We start from the raw sequence: 18,894 nt of genomic DNA, 5'->3' as shown, positions 1-18,894 counted from the left end.
GGTAGGAGGGTGGCGTGGGTGGGGGTATGGCAGGGCGTGCCACAGAGCGTGCTGAAGCATGTTGCTGCCTTTTGGCCCAGCCCTTGCTGACCCCCCACTGCCCTTCAGTCAGCCGGAGCCCACCCTCCAACCTGACCCTGGCTTCTGAGTCACCAAACAGCCTACGGGTCAGCTGGACGCCCCCCACTGGCCACGTCCTCCACTACCGGCTCACGTACATGCTGGCCTCAGGCTCCGGACCAGAGAAATCAGTGAGTCTTGGTGGATCAGGGAGCCATTGCCCCTCGTGGGCCTGGGGCCTGGTGGCCGGGGGAGGCGTGGCCACCTGTCTGCCGCGTGCTTCCGCGGCGAGACACAGACGAAGGAGCGGAGGTGCCTAAGCGAGCAGAGGCGCTTCAGCGGCTGTCCCCCCAGGTCTCTGTTCCAGGACCCAGGAGCCATGCGATGCTCCCTGACCTGCTGGCAGCCACCACGTACAGGGTCCTGGTCTCAGCAGTGTACGGAGCAGGAGAGAGTGTGGCAGTGACTGCCACAGGCCAAACGGGTGAGTGGGCATGAAACCCCAGGCCCCAGGCAGCCCTCAGCGCCCAGAACTGTGGGGCCACTCAACCGGGGCCCTCCCGCCGGCGGTAGGCCCTGTCGCTGCCAGCACACGGCCCGCGCTGCTGTCGAGCAGAAGGGAATCGGGTTTTTGCGTGAAGACTTCGCTGTAGAGACAGCTGAGACCAGCAAAGCTCCCGCTGGTTGGCCAGGCCCCTTGTCCGCAAGGCCCAAAGCTGGGGACCATGTCCTTGCCCTCTATCTGTGCCAAGGTCAGGGCAGCCGTGCAGCCCACAGGGCCGCTTGCAGACAGGCAGGCGGGCGGGCGCACAGGCCATGGCAGATGACCAGGAGAGGGGCCCAGCACCTGGCCGTGGTGTCAGTGTTCCCGGGCCCTGACCCTGCAGGCCAGGCCCACGCGGAGGGACCACTGTGCTGTCTGTGCTGGTGCTGTGGACAGGCCCAGATGCTGGGAGCCGAAGGCCCTCAGGCGCCAGCCAGCCTGGTCACCTCAGCTTCCCTGTGTCCCCTCCATGGTCCTGTAGTTTTGGCTTGAATGCCTCTAGGGTCGGGGGCCTCACTGCTCAGTGGACAGCTGCTGCACTCAGTGCCCTTCACGCCCCAGAACACCCTGAGCGCCTGGCGGTGGACCACGCCTGCACAGCCCTGGACGGCGTGCGTCCCGGGGGGCGTGTCCACACACCCTGGCATCTCCCTGGCCCTGCCATTTGGGACACATCGGGGTGGCCGATACCCTGTCAGTGGAAGCACCATGGGGAGTGCTGCCTTCCAGGGGTGGAAGTAAAGACCCTGCGATGATGGGACACCACCCCATCCCTCCCCGTCCCTGAGGCACGGGGGCAACAGGTCCAAGGACCTGCGAGAGGGGAGGCAGCAGTTGGGCTCCAGCCCATCTCCAGCCGCAGGAGGCCCACTGCCCAGGGGCTCCTCCCCGCTGACCCTGACCTTCTGTCGCCTCTCAGCAGCCTGCCCAGCCCTCCACCCAGATGGCTCCCTTGCAGGTGGGTCCTGTCCTGAGACAGGTGCTCTCGCTCCCCACCCCCACCTGTCCCCCCTCCTCTCGGGCCCCTAGGAAAGGGCCTGGGGACAGTACAGGGCATCAGGCAGGCAGGCTCACACCTTTACAGGAGGCACCTCAAGGTTCACAGTCTAGGTTACTGAGGCTTGTGCAAGGTCACTGTCCAAGGCAGGGGTGGGCAAACTTTTTGACTCGAGAGCCACAATGGGTTCTTAAACTGGACCGGAGGGCCGGAACAAAAGCATGGATGGAGTGTTTGTGTGAACTAATATAAATTCAAAGTAAACATCATTACATCAAAGGGTACGGTCTTTTTTTTTTTTTTAGTTTTATTCATTTCAAACGGGCCGGATCCGGCCCGCGGGCCGTAGTTTGCCCACGGCTGGGCCAGGCGGCTCTGCCGAGCGGGGTGGTGAGGTGGTGTCAGCAGGGTACAGGGAGGGGAGCCCATCCTGTCCTGATGGCTGAGTCTCTCTGGGGTCTCCCGAGAGTGAGCAATGAGGCTGCGCCGTTCAGACCCTGAAGCAGGGCAGGCCCACCTGTGACCGGAAGTGGGGCCAGGCGGGCTGTCACTCCTGTCTGCTCCCACCCGGGCGCTGAGCACCCAGCGGGGTGAGCTGCACGCTCACTTGGTACGCTCAGCACTGGAGGAGTGGCAGGTGCTCTGAGTGGCTAAGTCCGGTGGGTGGTGAGACTGCTGGGCATCCGTGACTGCGGGCCGGGTCAGACAGCGCCCCGGGGCGGCCGAGTCAGCAGCAGGAGGAAGGTGGGCACACCCCATTTTGGCGCTGAGCTCTCGGCCTTGGGTGTCCTCTATGGCTCCCTGCCCTGCACCCTGACACCTGCTTTTCTTTCTCTTCGCCTCCCACCTGTCTGTCCCTGGGTCTCCACCGTGGCCCTGCAGGCTTTGACCTCATGGCGGCCTTTGGGCTTGTGGAGCGGGAGTATGCCTCCATCCGCGGGGTGGCCATGGAGCCCTCTGCGTTTGGCTCGACCAGGACCTTCACACTCTTCAGGGACGCTCAGCTGACACGCCGAGCCAGGTGGGCGAGCAGGCGGTGGGCTGAGACCTGGGTGTGGGCACAGCATCGTGACACTGGCTGGGATGGAACGGCCTTGGGTCCTGGGCGGGGCAGAGCCTCGCCCTCAGAGCGCCTCTGGTTGAATCTCCCCACAGCCCCGGAGGGAGTTCTGTCCCTTACACCCTGTTATGCGTGGGGAAACTGAGGCAGGAGAGATCTTGGTCCCATGGGTCTGGGCCCTCGGGAATAGCTGTGGCCCCTCCAGACCCCATCCCTCTCAGGCCTGTGGTGACCCCAACCTGTGCCCCAACAGCGACATCCACCCGGCCGCCCTCCCGCCTGAGCACACAGTCGTCTTCCTCCTGCGCCTCCTCCCCGAAACGCCCCGCGAGGCCTTTGCGCTGTGGCAGATGACAGCCGAGGACTTCCGACCTGTCCTCGGGGTCCTGCTGGACGGTCAGTTGGGAGGGCGAGCGGGGCGGGGGGGCAGGCTGTCCCTAGAAGCCTCGCCGGCTGATGACCCTGAGCAGATCCTCCAGACTAGGCCGAGGGCGCTGATGCCCATCAGGAGGCAGGGCTGCTTTCCACACTGGCCTTGGCCCCCTCCGCCCCCCGCGTGGGTGGGTGGGGTCTCACTCGCTCCTCACCCTGCCCCGTAGCAGGCAGAAAGTCCCTGACCTACTTCAGCCACGACCCCAGGGCGGCCTTGCAGGAGGTGACCTTTGACCTGCCTGAAGTGAGGAGGATATTCTTCGGGAGCTTCCACAAGGTCCTGGAAGGTTCCAGATAGACCAAAGCCTGTGCCTCACCTGCCTGAGAGCCTCCAATGCCCCCCATGTTCTGGAACAGACTCCCCTGGGCTGTGCAGGATGTGCCCCACCCCCAGCAGCAGCCTTCGTGGCCACGCTGGAGCTCTCCTTGCTGGGGGCCACCTTGGCCCGTCCGGCCTCTGCCCCTGCGGTCCCCTCCGCCCCAGCATCCTGTGGGGCCCCATCCTTAATTTGGGTTGAAGAGCATCCCAGCCCTTTTCTCTGCTCCTGCAAATCCTAGAAGGGCCCAAACGGGTGCATTTCGTCCATTTCACAGAGGGGAAACTGAGGCCAGGAGGGGTGGGGAACCAGAGACTTGGGGTGGGGTGGGGTGGGGCCCCCAGTGATGGGTACTTCCTCCCACCTGGCCAGGGCTGTGGGGAAACTCTGTGGTGTCTCGCAGGTGCACGTGGCCGTGGGACACTCCAAGGTCCAGCTCTACGTGGACTGTAGGAAGGTGGCCGAGAGGCCCATCGGGGAGGCGGGCAGCCCTCCCGCCACCGGCTTCATCACGCTGGGGAAGCTGGCCAAGGCCCGGGGCCCCCGGAGCAGCTCGGCTGCGGTGAGCCTCGGCTTCGTCCTGCCTGGCCACTCAGGGGCCGGCAGATCCCCAGCCCCTCCTGCCTGAGCCACATCTGGCCAACCGAGCTCCTGCCCTGACTTGTAGCTGCAGCTCCAGATGCTGCAGATCGTGTGCAGTGACACCTGGGCGGAGGAGGACAGGTGCTGCGAGCTCCCTGCGTCGGTAGGTGGGCAAGTGCCACAGGGTCTGGGGGTAGGCTGGCTGTCCCGGTCATCGTGGTGCTGGGAGAGATCTGGGCAGGCTTCCTGAAGGAGGTGGCTTCTGGGGAGCATCTTGGAGGCCCTGGGGACAAAGCAGGCTGGAGCTGGCCAGGAAGGTCCCAGCTGCAGGGTGGTCAAAACCCAGCACTCAGGGCCACGCCCCTTTTCTGTGACTTCCCCATGGCCATGCTGGGGCCTGCGGGGCAGTGAGAGAGGGTGTCCTGCCCCGGGGTGTGTGCTGGGCAGCCTGGGGTCAGCCCCCAGGATCAGGTCCCCTCCCCTCCCCCCCAGCCTCCCAGGTGTCAGACAAGATCTGGGAGAGGGTCCATTTAACGATGGGTCTCCTTTCTTCTAGAAGAACAGAGAGACCTGCCCTGCCTTCCCTCCCGCCTGCACCTGCTCCTCGCAGATACCTGGGCCCCCGGGACCCCAAGGGCCTCCAGTGAGTCCAGCGGCCCCTCCCCGGCAACATCTGCTGCCACTGGCAGATGAAGGTGGCTCCTGCCGCGCCCCTTAGCTGGGAGCCTGGACCGAGCAGCCTTCCCCAGGCCTGCCGCACCCTGAAATGCACTGTACACGGCTCCCTGCTGCCTGTCACCCCCAACCCATGGGGCCCCTCCTGGCAAGCCCCTTCCTTCCCCTGGCCCCTCTTCCCAGCCAACCCCCCCTCCTCTGGTGTGGGACCTAGCATGTCCCATCTTTCCTGACTGGGGTGGAGTTCCAGGACCATCCTGCCTGCAGCAGGGTCGTGACTCCCACCTGGGGCAGGTCCAGCCCCTCTGCACCCCCTGAGGGAGGCTCCAGGGCCGGCTGCAGTGGGAAGGCAGGTCTGTGAGCACTGGCTCTGTGCTCTTGGTGCAGCCCTCCCCAGAGAGGCCGCCTGCCCCGAGGCTGCACAGTGGCCAGCGGCATGGAGGCCGCACCGGAAGCCCCTTCCCTTTACCCGAGGGCAGGACTGGAACCCAGGGCCATGCTGGGCTCAGCCCTGCCTATGCCCCTGCAGGGCCTCCCTGGCAGGAATGGAGCCTCAGGACAGCAGGGCTTCCCAGGACCCAGGGTAAGTCCTGGGGAGTCCTGGGGGGGCCTGGATCCTACCTTCCTGGGGAGGACCCCCAGCACATTCACAAGAGCACAGGGGGGAGCCCACGTGGTCCACCAGCCAGGGGGCTCCCCCCAGGAACGAGGTGCCTCCCCAGGAGGGCCCAGCTCCCCACCGCACCGCGGGTCTGTCATCCAGGGTCTTGGCGGTCAGTGTGACAGGGAAGGTGGCCCACATTGTACGCGGCTTGGGAGTGACTGTTTTATGAAAATGGCGCGTCCCTGGGGTCGCTGGTTTGCTGATTTTCACACTCACACTCACAGAAAATTTGTTTTTTTCTTCATGGAGTTTGGTGCATTGATATGCTTAATTCACAAAAAATGATTTCAAAGCATTTTTCCATGCAGTCTCAGTTTAAATAGTGTTGGTGTCGTCTGCCCCTTAGAGGTTTGGTTTACGGTGTAGTGAGGTGACCTGGTGTTTGGGGTTTCTTTACTCCCCATCTCTGGGACCTGGAGAGGCGGCCCAGGCCCAGTTCCTGGCTCTGGAGTAGGGTCGCAGCAGGAACCCCCCAGGGGTGGCCGTGGGTTGAAGACCTCTGTGAACCTGGTCTGGATGCCACAGGCCGGCTAGAGGCAGGGTGCTACAGGACTGGGGGAAGGGGGGGACTGCAGGAGCGGCCTGGTGCCTTCTCAACCCCCCCCCCCCCACCCGTGTCTCCAGGGAGAGCCCGGGCCACCTGGACAGACCGGACCCAGAGGTCCTGGAGGTCATCAGGGGTCACCAGGGACCCAGGGTCGAACTGTCCAGGGACCTGTGGTAGGTGTTGCCTCCCTTCCCTCCTCCACTGCCATTCGCCCTGGGGCTCAGTCTATATTTCCCCTCCAGGGTCCACCAGGGGTCAAAGGAGAGAAGGGGGACCATGGACTCCCGGGCCTGCAGGTAGTGGGCGGGAGGGTCTCGGGGACAGGGCCTGCTCTGGGTCCGACTTGGCCCCAGCCTCGCCAGCACCTCTGCTCTCTTCCAGGGCGACCCCGGCCACCAGGGCGACCCCGGGGAGGCGGGCCTCCAGGGTCCGAAGGTGGGAGAGAGGCCCGCTGGGGAGGGTTTCGAGATGGAGGCTGTAGGGTGGGGTTTCCCCTCTCTCTCACCCCACTCCCATCCATCCTGCCCCCACCCGTGGCCTGGCCAGGGGGGAGGGGAATGCCAGCCCATGCAGGGTGGGGTCAGGCCCTGAACTTGGCCGGCTCACTGCTCTCAAAGTGAGGCACAGGGGTGCACCCCTTCCCAGGTGTGGGCTGCCATGGGAGGAATGTGTGGGGTCTGAGCCCCCCTCCAACCCGCCCTTCCTTGGCCATCAGGGCATGAGAGGCCTGGAGGGCACCGCTGGCCTGCCCGGACCCCCTGGACCTAGGGTAGGCACCACCTCCCCCGTGAGCCCAACCCTGCCCATCCCTACCCACACCCCCTGAGGTTCCTTGGGGCTGAACTGAGCGTGGTCACCCCCACAAGGTGACCTGCGAGTCCTCACTCTGCTGGGCCAGCCCTTCCTGGGCCCTGCCGGGCATGCAGTGTCCTGTGCCCTGGAGGGCTGCTGGAGAGGGGCTTTCTCACCCCGCTGGGCAGCCCCAGTCACGCCTGCACCCCAATTCCACATCGCAGGGAGATGCCAGGGCTCCCGGTGGGCCTGGCTGGGCATGCGGCCCCAGGCCCTTCTCCCTGCCTACTGGAGGGCTGGGGACCCTCCTCACTCAGAAGCACCTTCCCTCCCAAGCTGGCCATTCCTGGGGTCCCTGCTGAGCTCAGTGCCTGGGAGCTGCTCTGAGCAGGGGTCCTGGGCTGCGTGCCCAAGCTGCCCATCGGGGTGGACGTGAGGCACGGCCTGCAGGAACAACAGGCCTGTGGAGCTGGGGACAAGCCATGGGGTCTGGTCTGGGTTCAGGACAGTGGGGACCGAATGACCAGGCCAGGGCTAGAGGGAGGAGGGGCCAGACTCGCTGGGGGCTGCAGTCTGCGACCTCTGCGTCTCAGCAGGGCTACCCGGGCATGGCGGGAGCCAGGGGGACCAGTGGGGAGCGAGGACCCCCAGGGACTGTGGGGCCCACGGTAAGTCCTCTCCACACCTGGACAGCCCAACAGACGGTGGGGGGAGGGGCACACATGTGCAAAGTCAGCGTCGCTGATGCTCAGGGGCATCCTGCGCCCACACATGTGTGAAGTGAGGCCTGTGCAGGCAGTGACACTGGGGCTGGTCTGCAGCAGGGAAAGTGGGGGGACCCTGCCAGGCCCAAGACAGGCAGGTGGGGGGCAGGTGATAGGCCTGTGGGCTCCAGGGGGCGGGGAGGGATGGGGTCCCAGCAGGTTCCTGGAAGCCAGGAAGATGGAGGCAGGGGCGGCAGGCGAGCAGGGACAGGGATGTGCTGTGTGCAGGCCTGGCTGGCTCAGGCCGCGGGGGCTGTACTGGGGGTGGGGGGTCCCAGCCGTGGGCACGGAACCCATCTGAGAGGCAGGTCTTTTGCCCGCTGGGGATTCATGCCTCCGAGCCTCCAAGGAGCAGAAATTGTGCCCACCCTGTGGAGGCTTGAATGCCTGGTCTCCCTCCCCAGGGACCGAGCCCCAGGCTGCAAGGGGTCAGGGCTGCCGGGGTCAGGAGGGGGAGGGAGAGGCCAGCCCGGGCTCCTCCCTGCTTACTTCCCTCTCCTTTTCCTCTGACTCAGGGTCTGCCCGGGCCCAAGGGGGAGCGAGGAGAGAAGGTAAGTGTGCCAGTGTTGGGGGCCCAGGCACTTCCTGTGCATGGGGACAACAGCGCCACCCTGCCCTGGCCGGCAGCCTGGTCACTACGCTGTGGCCCGTCTTCCTCATAGGGCGAGCCACAGTCCTGGGCCGCCATCTACCAGCTTGTGAGCCAGGCCTGCGAGTCCATCATCCAGAGTGAGGACCCCGAGCCTCCAGTGCCCCCGCAGGCCCTGCCCCCCACCGGCCCTGCCTCTGTCCCCACCCAATCTCAGCGCCCTCTGTCCCCACCCAATTTCAGCGCCCTCTGTCCCCACCCAATCTCAGCGCCGGCCCTGTCTCTGTCCCCACCCAATCTCAGCGACCAGCCTGGCCTGGCCACTCTTCTGGGCAGGCTCCAGGGAGCCCTGGGGAGGCAGGGGGCTTCCACACCCCCACAGCCCGCTCATCCCCCTGCCCCCCCCTCCGCAGCGCATGTGCGGAAGTTGGACTCCTTCCCCCACAAGAGTGCCCGGCCCCCCATGCCCATCTTGGAGGCCCCTGGGCTCCCTGGAGAAGGGGGAAATGGTGGTTCCCGCCCTGAGGACAGAGGTACTGGCTCCCCCTCCCCCAGTGTCCTGGGGCTGGCTGGGTGGGGAGACACAGGACCTGCCTGGCTTCCTGGAGTCCTCAAAGCGGCCCCTCCCCCATTCTCCCAGGAAGTCTGAGCTCAGGGCCACCGCTGCCCTTCCATCCCCTCTCCTTCTCTCCTGCGTCTGTCCCCACCCAATCTCAGCGCCCTCTGTCCCCACCCAATCTCAGCGCCCTCTGTCCCCACCCAATCTCAGCGCCCTCTGTCCCCACCCAATCTCAGCGCCCTCTGTCCCCACCCAATCTCAGCGCCCTCTGTCCCCACCCAATCTCAGCGCCCTCTGTCCCCACCCAATCTCAGCGCCCTCTGTCCCCACCCAATCTCAGCGCCCTCTGTCCCCACCCAATCTCAGCGCCCTCTGTCCCCACCCAATCTCAGCGCCCTCTGTCCCCACCCAATCTCAGCGCCCTCTGTCCCCACCCAATCTCAGCGCCCTCTGTCCCCACCCAATCTCAGCGCCCTCTGTCCCCACCCAATCTCAGCGCCCTCTGTCCCCACCCAATCTCAGCGCCCTCTGTCCCCACCCAATCTCAGCGCCCTCTGTCCCCACCCAATCTCAGCGCCCTCTGTCCCCACCCAATCTCAGCGCCCTCTGTCCCCACCCAATCTCAGCGCCCTCTGTCCCCACCCAATCTCAGCGCCCTCTGTCCCCACCCAATCTCAGCGCCCTCTGTCCCCACCCAATCTCAGCGCCCTCTGTCCCCACCCAATTTCAGCGCCCTCTGTCCCCACCCAATCTCAGCGCCGGCCCTGTCTCTGTCCCCACCCAATCTCAGCGACCAGCCTGGCCTGGCCACTCTTCTGGGCAGGCTCCAGGGAGCCCTGGGGAGGCAGGGGGCTTCCACACCCCCACAGCCCGCTCATCCCCCTGCCCCCCCCTCCGCAGCGCATGTGCGGAAGTTGGACTCCTTCCCCCACAAGAGTGCCCGGCCCCCCATGCCCATCTTGGAGGCCCCTGGGCTCCCTGGAGAAGGGGGAAATGGTGGTTCCCGCCCTGAGGACAGAGGTACTGGCTCCCCCTCCCCCAGTGTCCTGGGGCTGGCTGGGTGGGGAGACACAGGACCTGCCTGGCTTCCTGGAGTCCTCAAAGCGGCCCCTCCCCCATTCTCCCAGGAAGTCTGAGCTCAGGGCCACCGCTGCCCTTCCATCCCCTCTCCTTCTCTCCTGCGCCCTCCCACCTCCTCGGGCTGGGGCTGTGGCACCTGATGGCTCAGATGCTGAGGTGGACGGAGAGGCTGATTGAGGGACTGAGCAGACAGAGCTCGGAGCCTCAATGGGGAGAATGGGGAGGGTTGGGGGAAACAGCACGTCACTGTGGGTGGGGGAGAGGGAAGGGGAGGGGGCACTGCCTGTGGAGGGGCCCTGCCTGTGGGAAGCCCTGCCCACCAGGGCCCAGACCAGGCTGGCAGGCGCTCTCATGAAGACCCCACCCCATGCCTCCCCCACCAGCCCCACCTCACCCTGAACTTCAGCCACTGAGCCCACAATCGGGGCCTGTTGGGACTCAGGGACCCCCACCCCAAGCTTTCACCCTTGCCAGGCACTCACCTTCCTCTGGGTCAGAATAGGGTCCAGAGAAAGGTAGTGTTGCCATCTGCTGCCCTGTCTCAGCCGCCCCTCCTTCTCACGTGCACCCGCAGCCCTGGCTCAGGTGGGCAGCCCTCAGCCACAGGGGAGCAAGATTCCAGGATCCTTGGGAGGAGCAGGGGGACCTGGCCTGGGGAGAGGAGGTACCGGAGGTGCGTGGGGGCTTTGGGGGAGCCTGCCTAGTGGGAGCCCAGGGAGGCCCTGCCAGGGGCTGCACTCAGAGAGGGGGGCAGTGTGCACCAGGGAGGACACCTGGGCCAGGCAGGCGCAGTGGGGGCCCAGGGAGCACTGGCCGAGGGGCAGGGTCCTGCAGAGGGCTCCCCTTGTTTCTGCCCTGCTCACGGCCCGGATGGGCTCGCCGGACAGTGGGGCTGGGCGGGCTGACCGGGGTCAGCTGTCCCTTGCACCCCCAGACCTGCCGGTCTCCTCTCCCCTCCTGCCAGGCCGTTCTCCCTGCTGCCTGGAGTGACCTGCACCTCTTCCCTGGAGTCTCAGAGGAGCCGGAGAGTGTGGGAGGAGCTGGAGGCGGGCGGATGGGCAGCGAGGGCGGCACCTCTCCTCTGTACCCTTCCCTCCGCCCCATAAACCTCATCATGGAGTCAGACTCCCACCTTCAATCCCACAGTCTCCCTGCTGCCTTGGGGCTCCCCACCTGAGCCTCCAGAGCTCAGTGCTGCCAGGCCAGGGCCCTCAGTCTAAGCCACACGCTGGGTCACTGGGTGGGGGTGGGCTTTAAAAACAGCGCCCAGCCCACCCTCAGAGGCCCATGTGTCTCAGCCCCGCCCCCGCAGCCTCCCGTCCACGCCTGCTCCCCTGGGACTCTCATCGCTGTGGGCCTGGCCGATTCCACACCAAGTCCTTTCCTAACCACCAGCAGGATCTGGGGTGGGGGTTCCTTCATGTACAGTGGCCAAGGGCTTCTATGGAGACAGTGGAGCAGAGGCAGGAGCCCAGCAGGGCGTGAAGGTGGTAGGAGGCTCCAGCAGGGGTGCAGCCCTGAGAGGCCGGAGGCTGGGCCAGCCAGGCGGGACCCGGCATGGCAGGAGGGCTGAGCCCAGGGCTCGGGGAGGTCTGGGTTCTTCCGAGGAGCACTGGGGGCCACGGGCTCCTGAGCGGGAGCTGCTGTGACCGCCTGAGAGCCAGCTTGGGGACCTCACCTGCTGTCCACTGAGATGGAGCTGGCTGGGCTGTGGGGAGGCAGGTTTGGGGCTGGCTGCTGGTTTGGGGGGGGGGGAGCAAGAACAGCCCTGGGCCGGAGAGCGGGTTCCAGGTGCCTCCAGTAGCCAGGTGTTGAAGAGCAGGTGGGTGGGTTGGTGAGTCTGGTGTTCACGGGGGCAGAAGTGTGGGCACCACCATCTGGGAGGCGAGTGGAAGCCAGGGGTTGGCTTCCCTGGGGGTGAAGGCAGCCTGGCTCGTCCCAGGACTGAGTCCCAGGCTCATCTCCGAGGCCGGAGGGTGTGGGTGCAGAGACCACCTGTTGGGACGCTCCAGAGAGAGCAAGGCCAGAAGACCCTGGGCCAGTGGGGTGTTTGGTCAAGGAGCCAGCAAGTGAGGAGGACACCTCTTTTTATTTAATCACCTGAGGATATTTTTTGCATTGCTTTTCAGAGAGAGTAGAAGGGAAGGAAGGGGGGGCGGAGAGAGACATCGATTGGTTCCCTCTCTCACGCCCTGGACTGGGGTTGGGGGTCGAACCTGCAACCCAGGTACATGCCCTTGACCAGGAATTGAACCCGAGACCCTTTGGTGCTGGGACTGATGCTCTAACCACTGGGGACACTGGCCAGGGCTGGAGATGCCTCTTGGTCACCACGGGGATGAGCTACCATCCTGGGAACGAGGCTGGAGTGGGCGGAGGACCTCTGCTGCCGCCCCGGGCACAGGATCCCCACCTGCTGGCCCAAATGGAGTACGGCCTGGGCTGAGAAAGACACGAGCCTGCCTGCCTCTCGACCCTCAACCTGAGCTGTGGGCTGCTGCACAGGGGTCCATGTGAAGCCAACACAGCACAAACCTGCACATGCACACACACTTTCCCATACACACCCGCCGCTGCTAACACGCACACGTGTGCACACGCCTCACACGCCTCACCGTGCGCAGTGCTCCTGTAAGGTCAGGGAGAGGACTTCCGGGGAAGGTGTGACACCTGGGAGCTGAGCAGGAGAGGAGGCCGGTCCCCACGGCCCCGAACCGAACACTGCGGGTCTTCGCGGAGGAGGGTGGGCATTAACGGCGTGAACACGTCAGGAACAGGCAGCGGGAACGTGTGCAGAGAACACACCGGGAGAGCACCAGCAGGGCGGGCGGGGCAACCAGGACCCAGGGACGCAGCGGAAGGTCAGGCAGGGCCGCCCGGAGGCGCAGAGGACCCAGAACGACCCAGGCCGCGGCTCCCTGGTTAGGGAGGCCAGCGAGCGCGGTGGGAGTGCTGAAAAGTGGTTTTTTTAAGATTTGAGAATTAGAGGAAGTTTATGGTCTCAGATCAAAAGGCTCAGAATGCCAAACATGGTTGATTTTTTAAATGTAGATTCATTCACACGAAGCATACGACAGGAAACCGTCTTTAAACGCCCACAGAGTGAGAGCCACTGGGCGGCAGAGGTGGGTGGGAGGCAATGACCTCCATGTGTTGAAGGAAAAGCGCACAGATTTACCCCATAAAATCCTCACTGAGTGAACAGGCCCCGAGTCTAAGGAGCGGCACGAGGCGGACCCTGTGGGAAGCAAGGTGCATTCCGCAGGAAGGACGGACGGACGGAGTCACAGTGACCCGACACACAGGAAGTGCAGGGCTGCTCGAAGAGCCTTGCCCTCCGCAGACCCAGACCGTCGCCTGCAGCAGCCTAGAATTCTAGATTGTTCCCGGGCCGCAGGACCCTGAGCGCAGGCGCTAGTTCTGTTGGGGGCCTGTGAGGGTCTCTGTCAACTCCTGCAGCTCTGGAGAAGCACAGGCTCTGGCCGCAGGTCCGAGCAGCCTCGGGGGAAGCGCACTCCTGTGCGGGGCCTGTGGGCCAGGCAGGGGCAAGCTGCTCCACGTGCAGAGGTCACGGCACATCTGACCCGGGAGGTGAGCTCTCCCTGCGTCAGAAGACAGGACACGCTTCCTGCTCCGGTGGCCAGAGGAACCAGGGAGCAGGAGATCAGGGGCCACGTTGCCAGGCATCTTACTGGGGAAGGACCGTGTTTTCAACAAATGGTTCGAAACTGCTAGAGGTTCGAATCAGAAACATTGATGCTCTGCCCTTGTCTACACCAGGCACAAAACTTAATTAGAAAAACATGGTAGCCCTGGCTAGCGTGCTCAGTGGTTAGAGCATCAGCCTGCAAACCAAAGGGTCTCAGGTTCGATTCCCGGTCAAGGGCAGGTTTGATCCCTGGCCCCAGTCAGGGTGCATGTGAAAAGCAACCAATGGATGTGTCTCTCTCACATCATTGCTCTCTCTTCTACCCCCATCCTTTCCACTTTCTCTCTAAAAAAAAAATCAACGGGGTGAGGATTAACAAAAAAAGAAAAACACGGTAACCCTAAAGACGAGAAAGCTGTAAGCATTCTAGGTGACAGAAGGCAGGGGAGGGGCGCATTCCTAAGCCCAGGGCGGCCAGGAGCTCTCACACAGGATCCATAAAGCAGCAGCCACAGAAAGAAAAACGAAGACATGGCCCCTCATCAGAATGAAAAGCTTTTCTGGGAAAGATGCGGTTGGTGAAAAGTATCATCACGCGCAGGGAAGGAAGTCTCCCACAGGAGGACGGACAAAAGCCTTGGGCCCCGAGCACACAGGTGACGCACACCCTCTAAAAGCCACGTGACCAATAATGTGCAAACGTCCAGCCAACGCCAACTGCAGAGCTTCTGTGGGGAGCGGGTGTCCACTTGGGAAGGCTCGGCATCCCGTGACCAATGACCCCACACAGGTGTGTACCTGGGAGTGCTCTGGGCCCCATCATGACTTCTTTTTTTTCTTCCATTGATTTTAGAGAGAGTGGAAGGAGGGAGGGAAGAGGAGAAAGATAAACATGGATGTGAGAGAAACACATCAACTGGTTGCCTCCCACACGCACCCGACGGGCCAAGGATTGAACCTGCAACCGAGGTACACGCCCTTGACCAGAATCAAACCTGCTAACCTTGGGTGCGCGGGCCAACGCTCTAACAACTGAGCAACACGGGCCAGGGCCATCATGACTTACAAAGGAGACCGGGGGATGTCCCGAAGGGGCCAATGCCGTTGAGAAGAGAATCCATTACTTAATTTCCGGAGAGAAGGGGTATGTCACACTGTGTGGGGAGCACGGACCTTGGTCGGGAGACAGAGGGGGCGAGGGAGGGCCAGGCAGGGCAGGCACAAAGCTCAGGAGTGACGAGCTAGGACATCCCCGCGGGCCTCCGGGCCCTGGGCAGTCCCTCCTTGTCTGGGCCTCAGCGATCGAGGAGGGGAAACACTGGCCCGGTGTGTGAGTGAGATGAGGGACATAAGGACATGAGGCATGAGGACATCCCCGAAGACCTCACAGCATGTCACAGCGCCTGAGTCGTGACGGCGAAACCCGGAGACCACGTTCTTCAAGGGGGACGAGACAGCGAGCTCCGCTGATTCAGGCGAAGAACTCTGCTCACAGTTGAAACAGGACTGTCCGAGGACGAGACAGGACTGTCCGAGGACGAGACAGGACTGTCCGAGGACGAGACAGGACTGTCCGAGGACGAGACAGGACCAGTGAGTCTCAACACACTAGGAGGGAGGCAGCAATGGAGGCCCGACCCCAAGTTCAGGAGCAGGAGCCGGCTGATGGAGAAGCCCAGGCTGGGGGCCAGGAGGGGACTGCCTGAGGGGCAGGGGGAGGGTGGCGTCTTGTGTGTGGAATGGCGCCCTAGGTCCTTGGTGTCAAATTTTAGTAAAACTCACTCGAGGGCTTAGATCATGAGTTTTCCCTATTAAATTTACATTAAAGAAACCACACTGGAGGCAGACGGAGGCTGGGTTACTTTGCTGTGGTGGGAATATGACCACTTGGTTATTTCTGTGCATTTCCTGACACTTTTTTCCAGTTCCGGAAGCTTCGTACGAGGTCTCCCTGGTGACCCAGAAAAACATCTCAGTGGGCCCGGCGCCTGGCTGCTCCTGGCAGATGCCCGCGCATCTGGTGGCCAAATCTGCTTATGTAAGGACCGAGGTGCTTACATCTGAAATCCACCTCCCTGATGCCCCGGGGCTGGTGTCCCCGCTCAGCCTCGCTTGTCCTGGGTGAGCGGCCCCAGCGCCTGGGACTGATGCCGACGCCCCCAGGAAGCAGGTGCAGAGCAGAGCTGGGCAGCAGGCCCCCCGTGGCCCAGGGGCCGGGAGGAGAGGACACAGGGGTCTGCACCCTCTCGGGCACGAGGACCCCTGGGCCCAGGTCAGGTCCCGTCTCAGTGCCTGGGCGAGGGGTGCAGCCCCTCCAGCTCCTGCACGGCACCGCTGCCTGGCTGCGACCAGGGAGTCTGACCTCTGCCACAACGAGGTCCACTCGACTCCAAACTTCACTGAATTGTTCACTCACTTCTCCCAAGTCCCTGGTGACCCAGGCACTGGCCAGGCGGGACACCTTGCCCGTGGCTGCCATGCCCGTGGCTGCCCTGTGGAAGGGACTTTGACCATGGACAGCAGGAACAGCTTCCTCCTCCTGCCTCCACCCAATGTCACTCCCTGGGAGGGGACACGGTGTCCTTGCCACCTCCACTTGGAGACTGAGGATTCCAAATCATCACAGCACGCAGGGCCATGGTGCCCAGGTCAGGGAGACATGGGGTGGCACCCAGCATTCTGCCCTGGGGGTGATCCTAGGCCCCCAGGACCGTCCCTCCGGGGCATCCCCTACACCTCTGGCCAGAGGGCCCTTGCATTGTGGGTGAGAGAGGCCCTTTGGCTGAACTGGCCTCCCACAGATGAGTCCAAGGGCAGGAGGCCTGTGGAGGTTCCCCTCGGCCTCCTCAGGGCCCCACCCCAGCGCCACACTCCGAGGGCCCGGAGCAGGCCCTGGGCGAGCTGTCCTCACAAACTCCCAGTGCCCACGGTGACCTATGACCCTTGCAAAGAGCTTGCCCGGGAGCCCCCAGGACCCTTGGAAGGCAATCATCTGAACTCCCCAAGCCCAAAGGTCCCTCCCTCATGGGGTCCTGCCCCCCAATCTCTTCCAAGTGGGACCAGGTTTAACAGCTCCACTCCCCAAGGACCCCTGGGCACAAAACTTAGGTTTTCACAAATTCATCAAAACAAATCAAAAAGCCCTGGCCGGTTTGGCTCAGTAGACAGAGTGTCGGTCTGCAGACTAAAGGGTCCAGGGTTCGATTCCGGTCAAGGGCACATGCCCGGGTTGCAGGCTCCATCCCCAGTGGGGGGTGTGCAGGAGGCAGCCAGTTAATGATTCTCTCTCATCATTGATGTTTCTCTCTCTCTCTCCCTCTACCTTCCTCTCTGAAATCAATAAAAATATATTTTAAAAATAAAATAAATAAAACCCCTGCTTAGGCCCACCCGGCAAGTGAGACTCGCATGGTTGTGACTGGCCTCTGTGGGGTCAAAGAGAGCAGGCCCGAGGACCAAGGGTAGGGGTGGCGTCCCCACGCTCGGGGATGGACAGGCAGGGGCCTCGGGATCCCACAGGGAGGAGGGGACAGGGGCTGAGAGGGGCTGAGGGCTTGGCCCCAGGACGTGGGGACGGCTGGGACCTGTGAGGAGAGAGCAGCCATGCTCGGGGTGCACTTCAGTGGCTCAGGCAGCGATGCCACCTGCAGTGAGAACAAGCCTTTCCCAGCGGGCTGCCTCCTGGGCAGGTCCCAGCCGCCGGAGCCGCACCGGCTTCCCCAGGAGGAGCAGACAGAAGGTGGGGGACAATCTTGCAGGCGGCGTGGCCCCGTACATTTTCTGCTCTGATTTTTAAAGTAATCCGTACAGTGCTTTGGCCCCTAGATCATGCCGGCCAGCCAGGGCGGCAGGAAGAGGCCGGCGGTCCCCAGCAGGCAGACGATGACGAACACCCAGAGGAAGATGCGATCGATGACCATGGCCACGTACTTCCAGTCCTCCTTCACCTGCAACACAGACATGCACCTCACAGGCAGCAAGAACCTCTGGAACCCGGCACTTTGCGTGACAGGTTCTGTTTCCATCCTCGCCACCGAGCCCGCCAGGGCCGCAGGCACACCTGCTGGGGGGCCGAGTGGGGCGGGTGCAGAGAAGCCACATGTCCGCTGAAGTCGGGTTCAGAGGGGGCAACACCCTCGAACTGAACATCCCGGCTGCCGTGGGGGACGGGTCTGGTGGTCTTTGGAGGAACACCAGGGTCCAGGCTGCTTCACAATGGAATTTGCTCCAGGTTTGCTAAAGCTGAGGGGGTGCCATGGAGGCCATCCAGTGCACCCCCATTTTTCAAATGGACCAACTGAGCTCAGAAAGGGCCACTGGCACCCCCTGGCCGCAGGACAAGGGCCAGGAGCACCCTGGGTGACAAGGCCTGACCTCTAACAGGAGCCCCCAGGGGCCTAGTGTCTGAGTGACAGCTGAGGCCTGACTGCCCTCTCCTCCTGGGCGGGTGCTCAGGGGTCAGCTGCCCAGGGGGCCCGAGGCCCCTCAGGGATCAATGGAGTCTCTCAGCTCTGTCCCTTAAGCCCGAGGGGGTGGGGCACAGCCAGGTGCTGTGAGCAGAAGGAGGAGGGAGGGGCCAGGGCTCAGGGGGAATCCCAAATGCTGAGGCCAGCGGGCGGCCATGGACGCAAACACGCAAGCATGCCAAGCACGTCGCCTGCGTGAGGGGCCGGTGAGGAAGGAGGCAGTATTGTCTTGTCTAGATGGGGACACTGAGGCACAGAGTGGCTATGGAGAGGGGAGCAGACCCCAGCCCTCACCCCACCTTTGGCCTTTGCCTTACAGCGGGTCCCGGGTGGGCGGCCTGCTGGCGCCTGAGGGACTGGGAGGAAGCAGCGTCAGGGCATCGTGGGTCAGACAGCCCGGGGCGAAGGCGGGGCTCAGTGCCCGTCTTGGAGCGTCGAGGAAAAATGGGTTCTTCGTTGCCATTTTCTGCTCTGATTTTTAAAGTAATCCTGACAGTTTTAAACCAAACCTAAACGGAACTGTTTATTCACAGGAAACCTGAGCGCACACAGGGTCACTTATAAATAACAAGCCCGCCAGGGACCCTGCTGCGTGGAGGCACGCTGTTCCCTGCCTTTCGCCCACTGTTGCCCTGTCCTGAGGATGAAAGGCCAGCGCAGACCAAAGCCACCAAGGCCTGCCGGTCGCTCAGGCGACTAGTGAAGTCATGTCATTCCCCAGAGCCAGTGACGCAGGGAGCGCACTGCGGACGGACACAGGGCAGCTGACCAGCCACAGAGGGGCCAGCGGCCCCTCCCGTCGGCTCCTCGGTCCTGAAGCCCAGAGGGGTGTCCCTGAGATCTGCTCCACAAAGCTACTCTGGGCCACCTGCCCCAGCTCCACCCCAGGGACCTGGCCAGCCTGAGGGCTCAGGGAGGAGGGAGCAGGCCAGGGTGGGGGCTTGGCGGCTGCATGCCCAGAGCTGTTTCCTGATTTTGTCACCAATCACTCCCTCCTTCAGTGTCTGCTCGTCCCACAAGGGCCAGGGGCACCTCCCGGTGCACGGGGGCAGGGCCTTACCGAGAAGTCGGCGTCTTCCGCCTTCAAGCGGGCTGCAATGTGCTGGACGTCCTCGGC

General features: G+C 63.6%; 2 protein-coding genes across 2 annotated transcripts in view; one reads left to right on the top strand and one right to left on the bottom strand.

Moving 5' to 3' along the window:
• Positions 1 to 10,800, top strand: part of COL20A1 (collagen, type XX, alpha 1) — a 24,016-nt gene extending 13,216 nt beyond the window's left edge. Inside the window, exons 18-37 of the mRNA XM_014532831.1 lie at positions 109 to 251; positions 415 to 544; positions 1,524 to 1,562; positions 2,484 to 2,622; positions 2,915 to 3,057; positions 3,261 to 3,370; positions 3,814 to 3,972; positions 4,078 to 4,155; positions 4,549 to 4,635; positions 5,197 to 5,250; positions 5,956 to 6,051; positions 6,121 to 6,174; positions 6,260 to 6,313; positions 6,594 to 6,647; positions 7,267 to 7,338; positions 7,950 to 7,985; positions 8,097 to 8,163; positions 8,437 to 8,556; positions 10,237 to 10,335; positions 10,627 to 10,800. Coding sequence (XP_014388317.1) covers positions 109 to 251; positions 415 to 544; positions 1,524 to 1,562; positions 2,484 to 2,622; positions 2,915 to 3,057; positions 3,261 to 3,370; positions 3,814 to 3,972; positions 4,078 to 4,155; positions 4,549 to 4,635; positions 5,197 to 5,250; positions 5,956 to 6,051; positions 6,121 to 6,174; positions 6,260 to 6,313; positions 6,594 to 6,647; positions 7,267 to 7,338; positions 7,950 to 7,985; positions 8,097 to 8,163; positions 8,437 to 8,556; positions 10,237 to 10,335; positions 10,627 to 10,652 — 1,760 coding nt within the window. The 3' untranslated portion in view covers positions 10,653 to 10,800. The remainder of the gene's footprint in view (positions 1 to 108; positions 252 to 414; positions 545 to 1,523; positions 1,563 to 2,483; positions 2,623 to 2,914; positions 3,058 to 3,260; positions 3,371 to 3,813; positions 3,973 to 4,077; positions 4,156 to 4,548; positions 4,636 to 5,196; positions 5,251 to 5,955; positions 6,052 to 6,120; positions 6,175 to 6,259; positions 6,314 to 6,593; positions 6,648 to 7,266; positions 7,339 to 7,949; positions 7,986 to 8,096; positions 8,164 to 8,436; positions 8,557 to 10,236; positions 10,336 to 10,626) is intronic.
• Positions 10,801 to 17,087: 6,287 nt separating this feature from the next.
• The window catches only part of CHRNA4 (cholinergic receptor, nicotinic, alpha 4 (neuronal)), a 9,432-nt gene continuing 7,625 nt past the window's right edge, over positions 17,088 to 18,894 (bottom strand). Inside the window, exons 5-6 of the mRNA XM_005885609.2 lie at positions 18,838 to 18,888; positions 17,088 to 17,258 (exon numbers count right to left, since the gene is read on the bottom strand). Of these exons, the coding sequence (XP_005885671.1) occupies positions 17,133 to 17,258; positions 18,838 to 18,888 (177 nt within the window). The 3' untranslated portion in view covers positions 17,088 to 17,132. The remainder of the gene's footprint in view (positions 17,259 to 18,837; positions 18,889 to 18,894) is intronic.

This window comes from Myotis brandtii, unplaced genomic scaffold (assembly GCF_000412655.1).
Source record: "Myotis brandtii unplaced genomic scaffold, ASM41265v1 scaffold915, whole genome shotgun sequence".
NCBI classification, from domain to species: domain Eukaryota; kingdom Metazoa; phylum Chordata; class Mammalia; order Chiroptera; family Vespertilionidae; genus Myotis; species Myotis brandtii.
The sequence above is the reverse complement of the archived record's forward strand: the minus strand, read 5'-3'. Positions and strand labels throughout refer to the sequence as shown.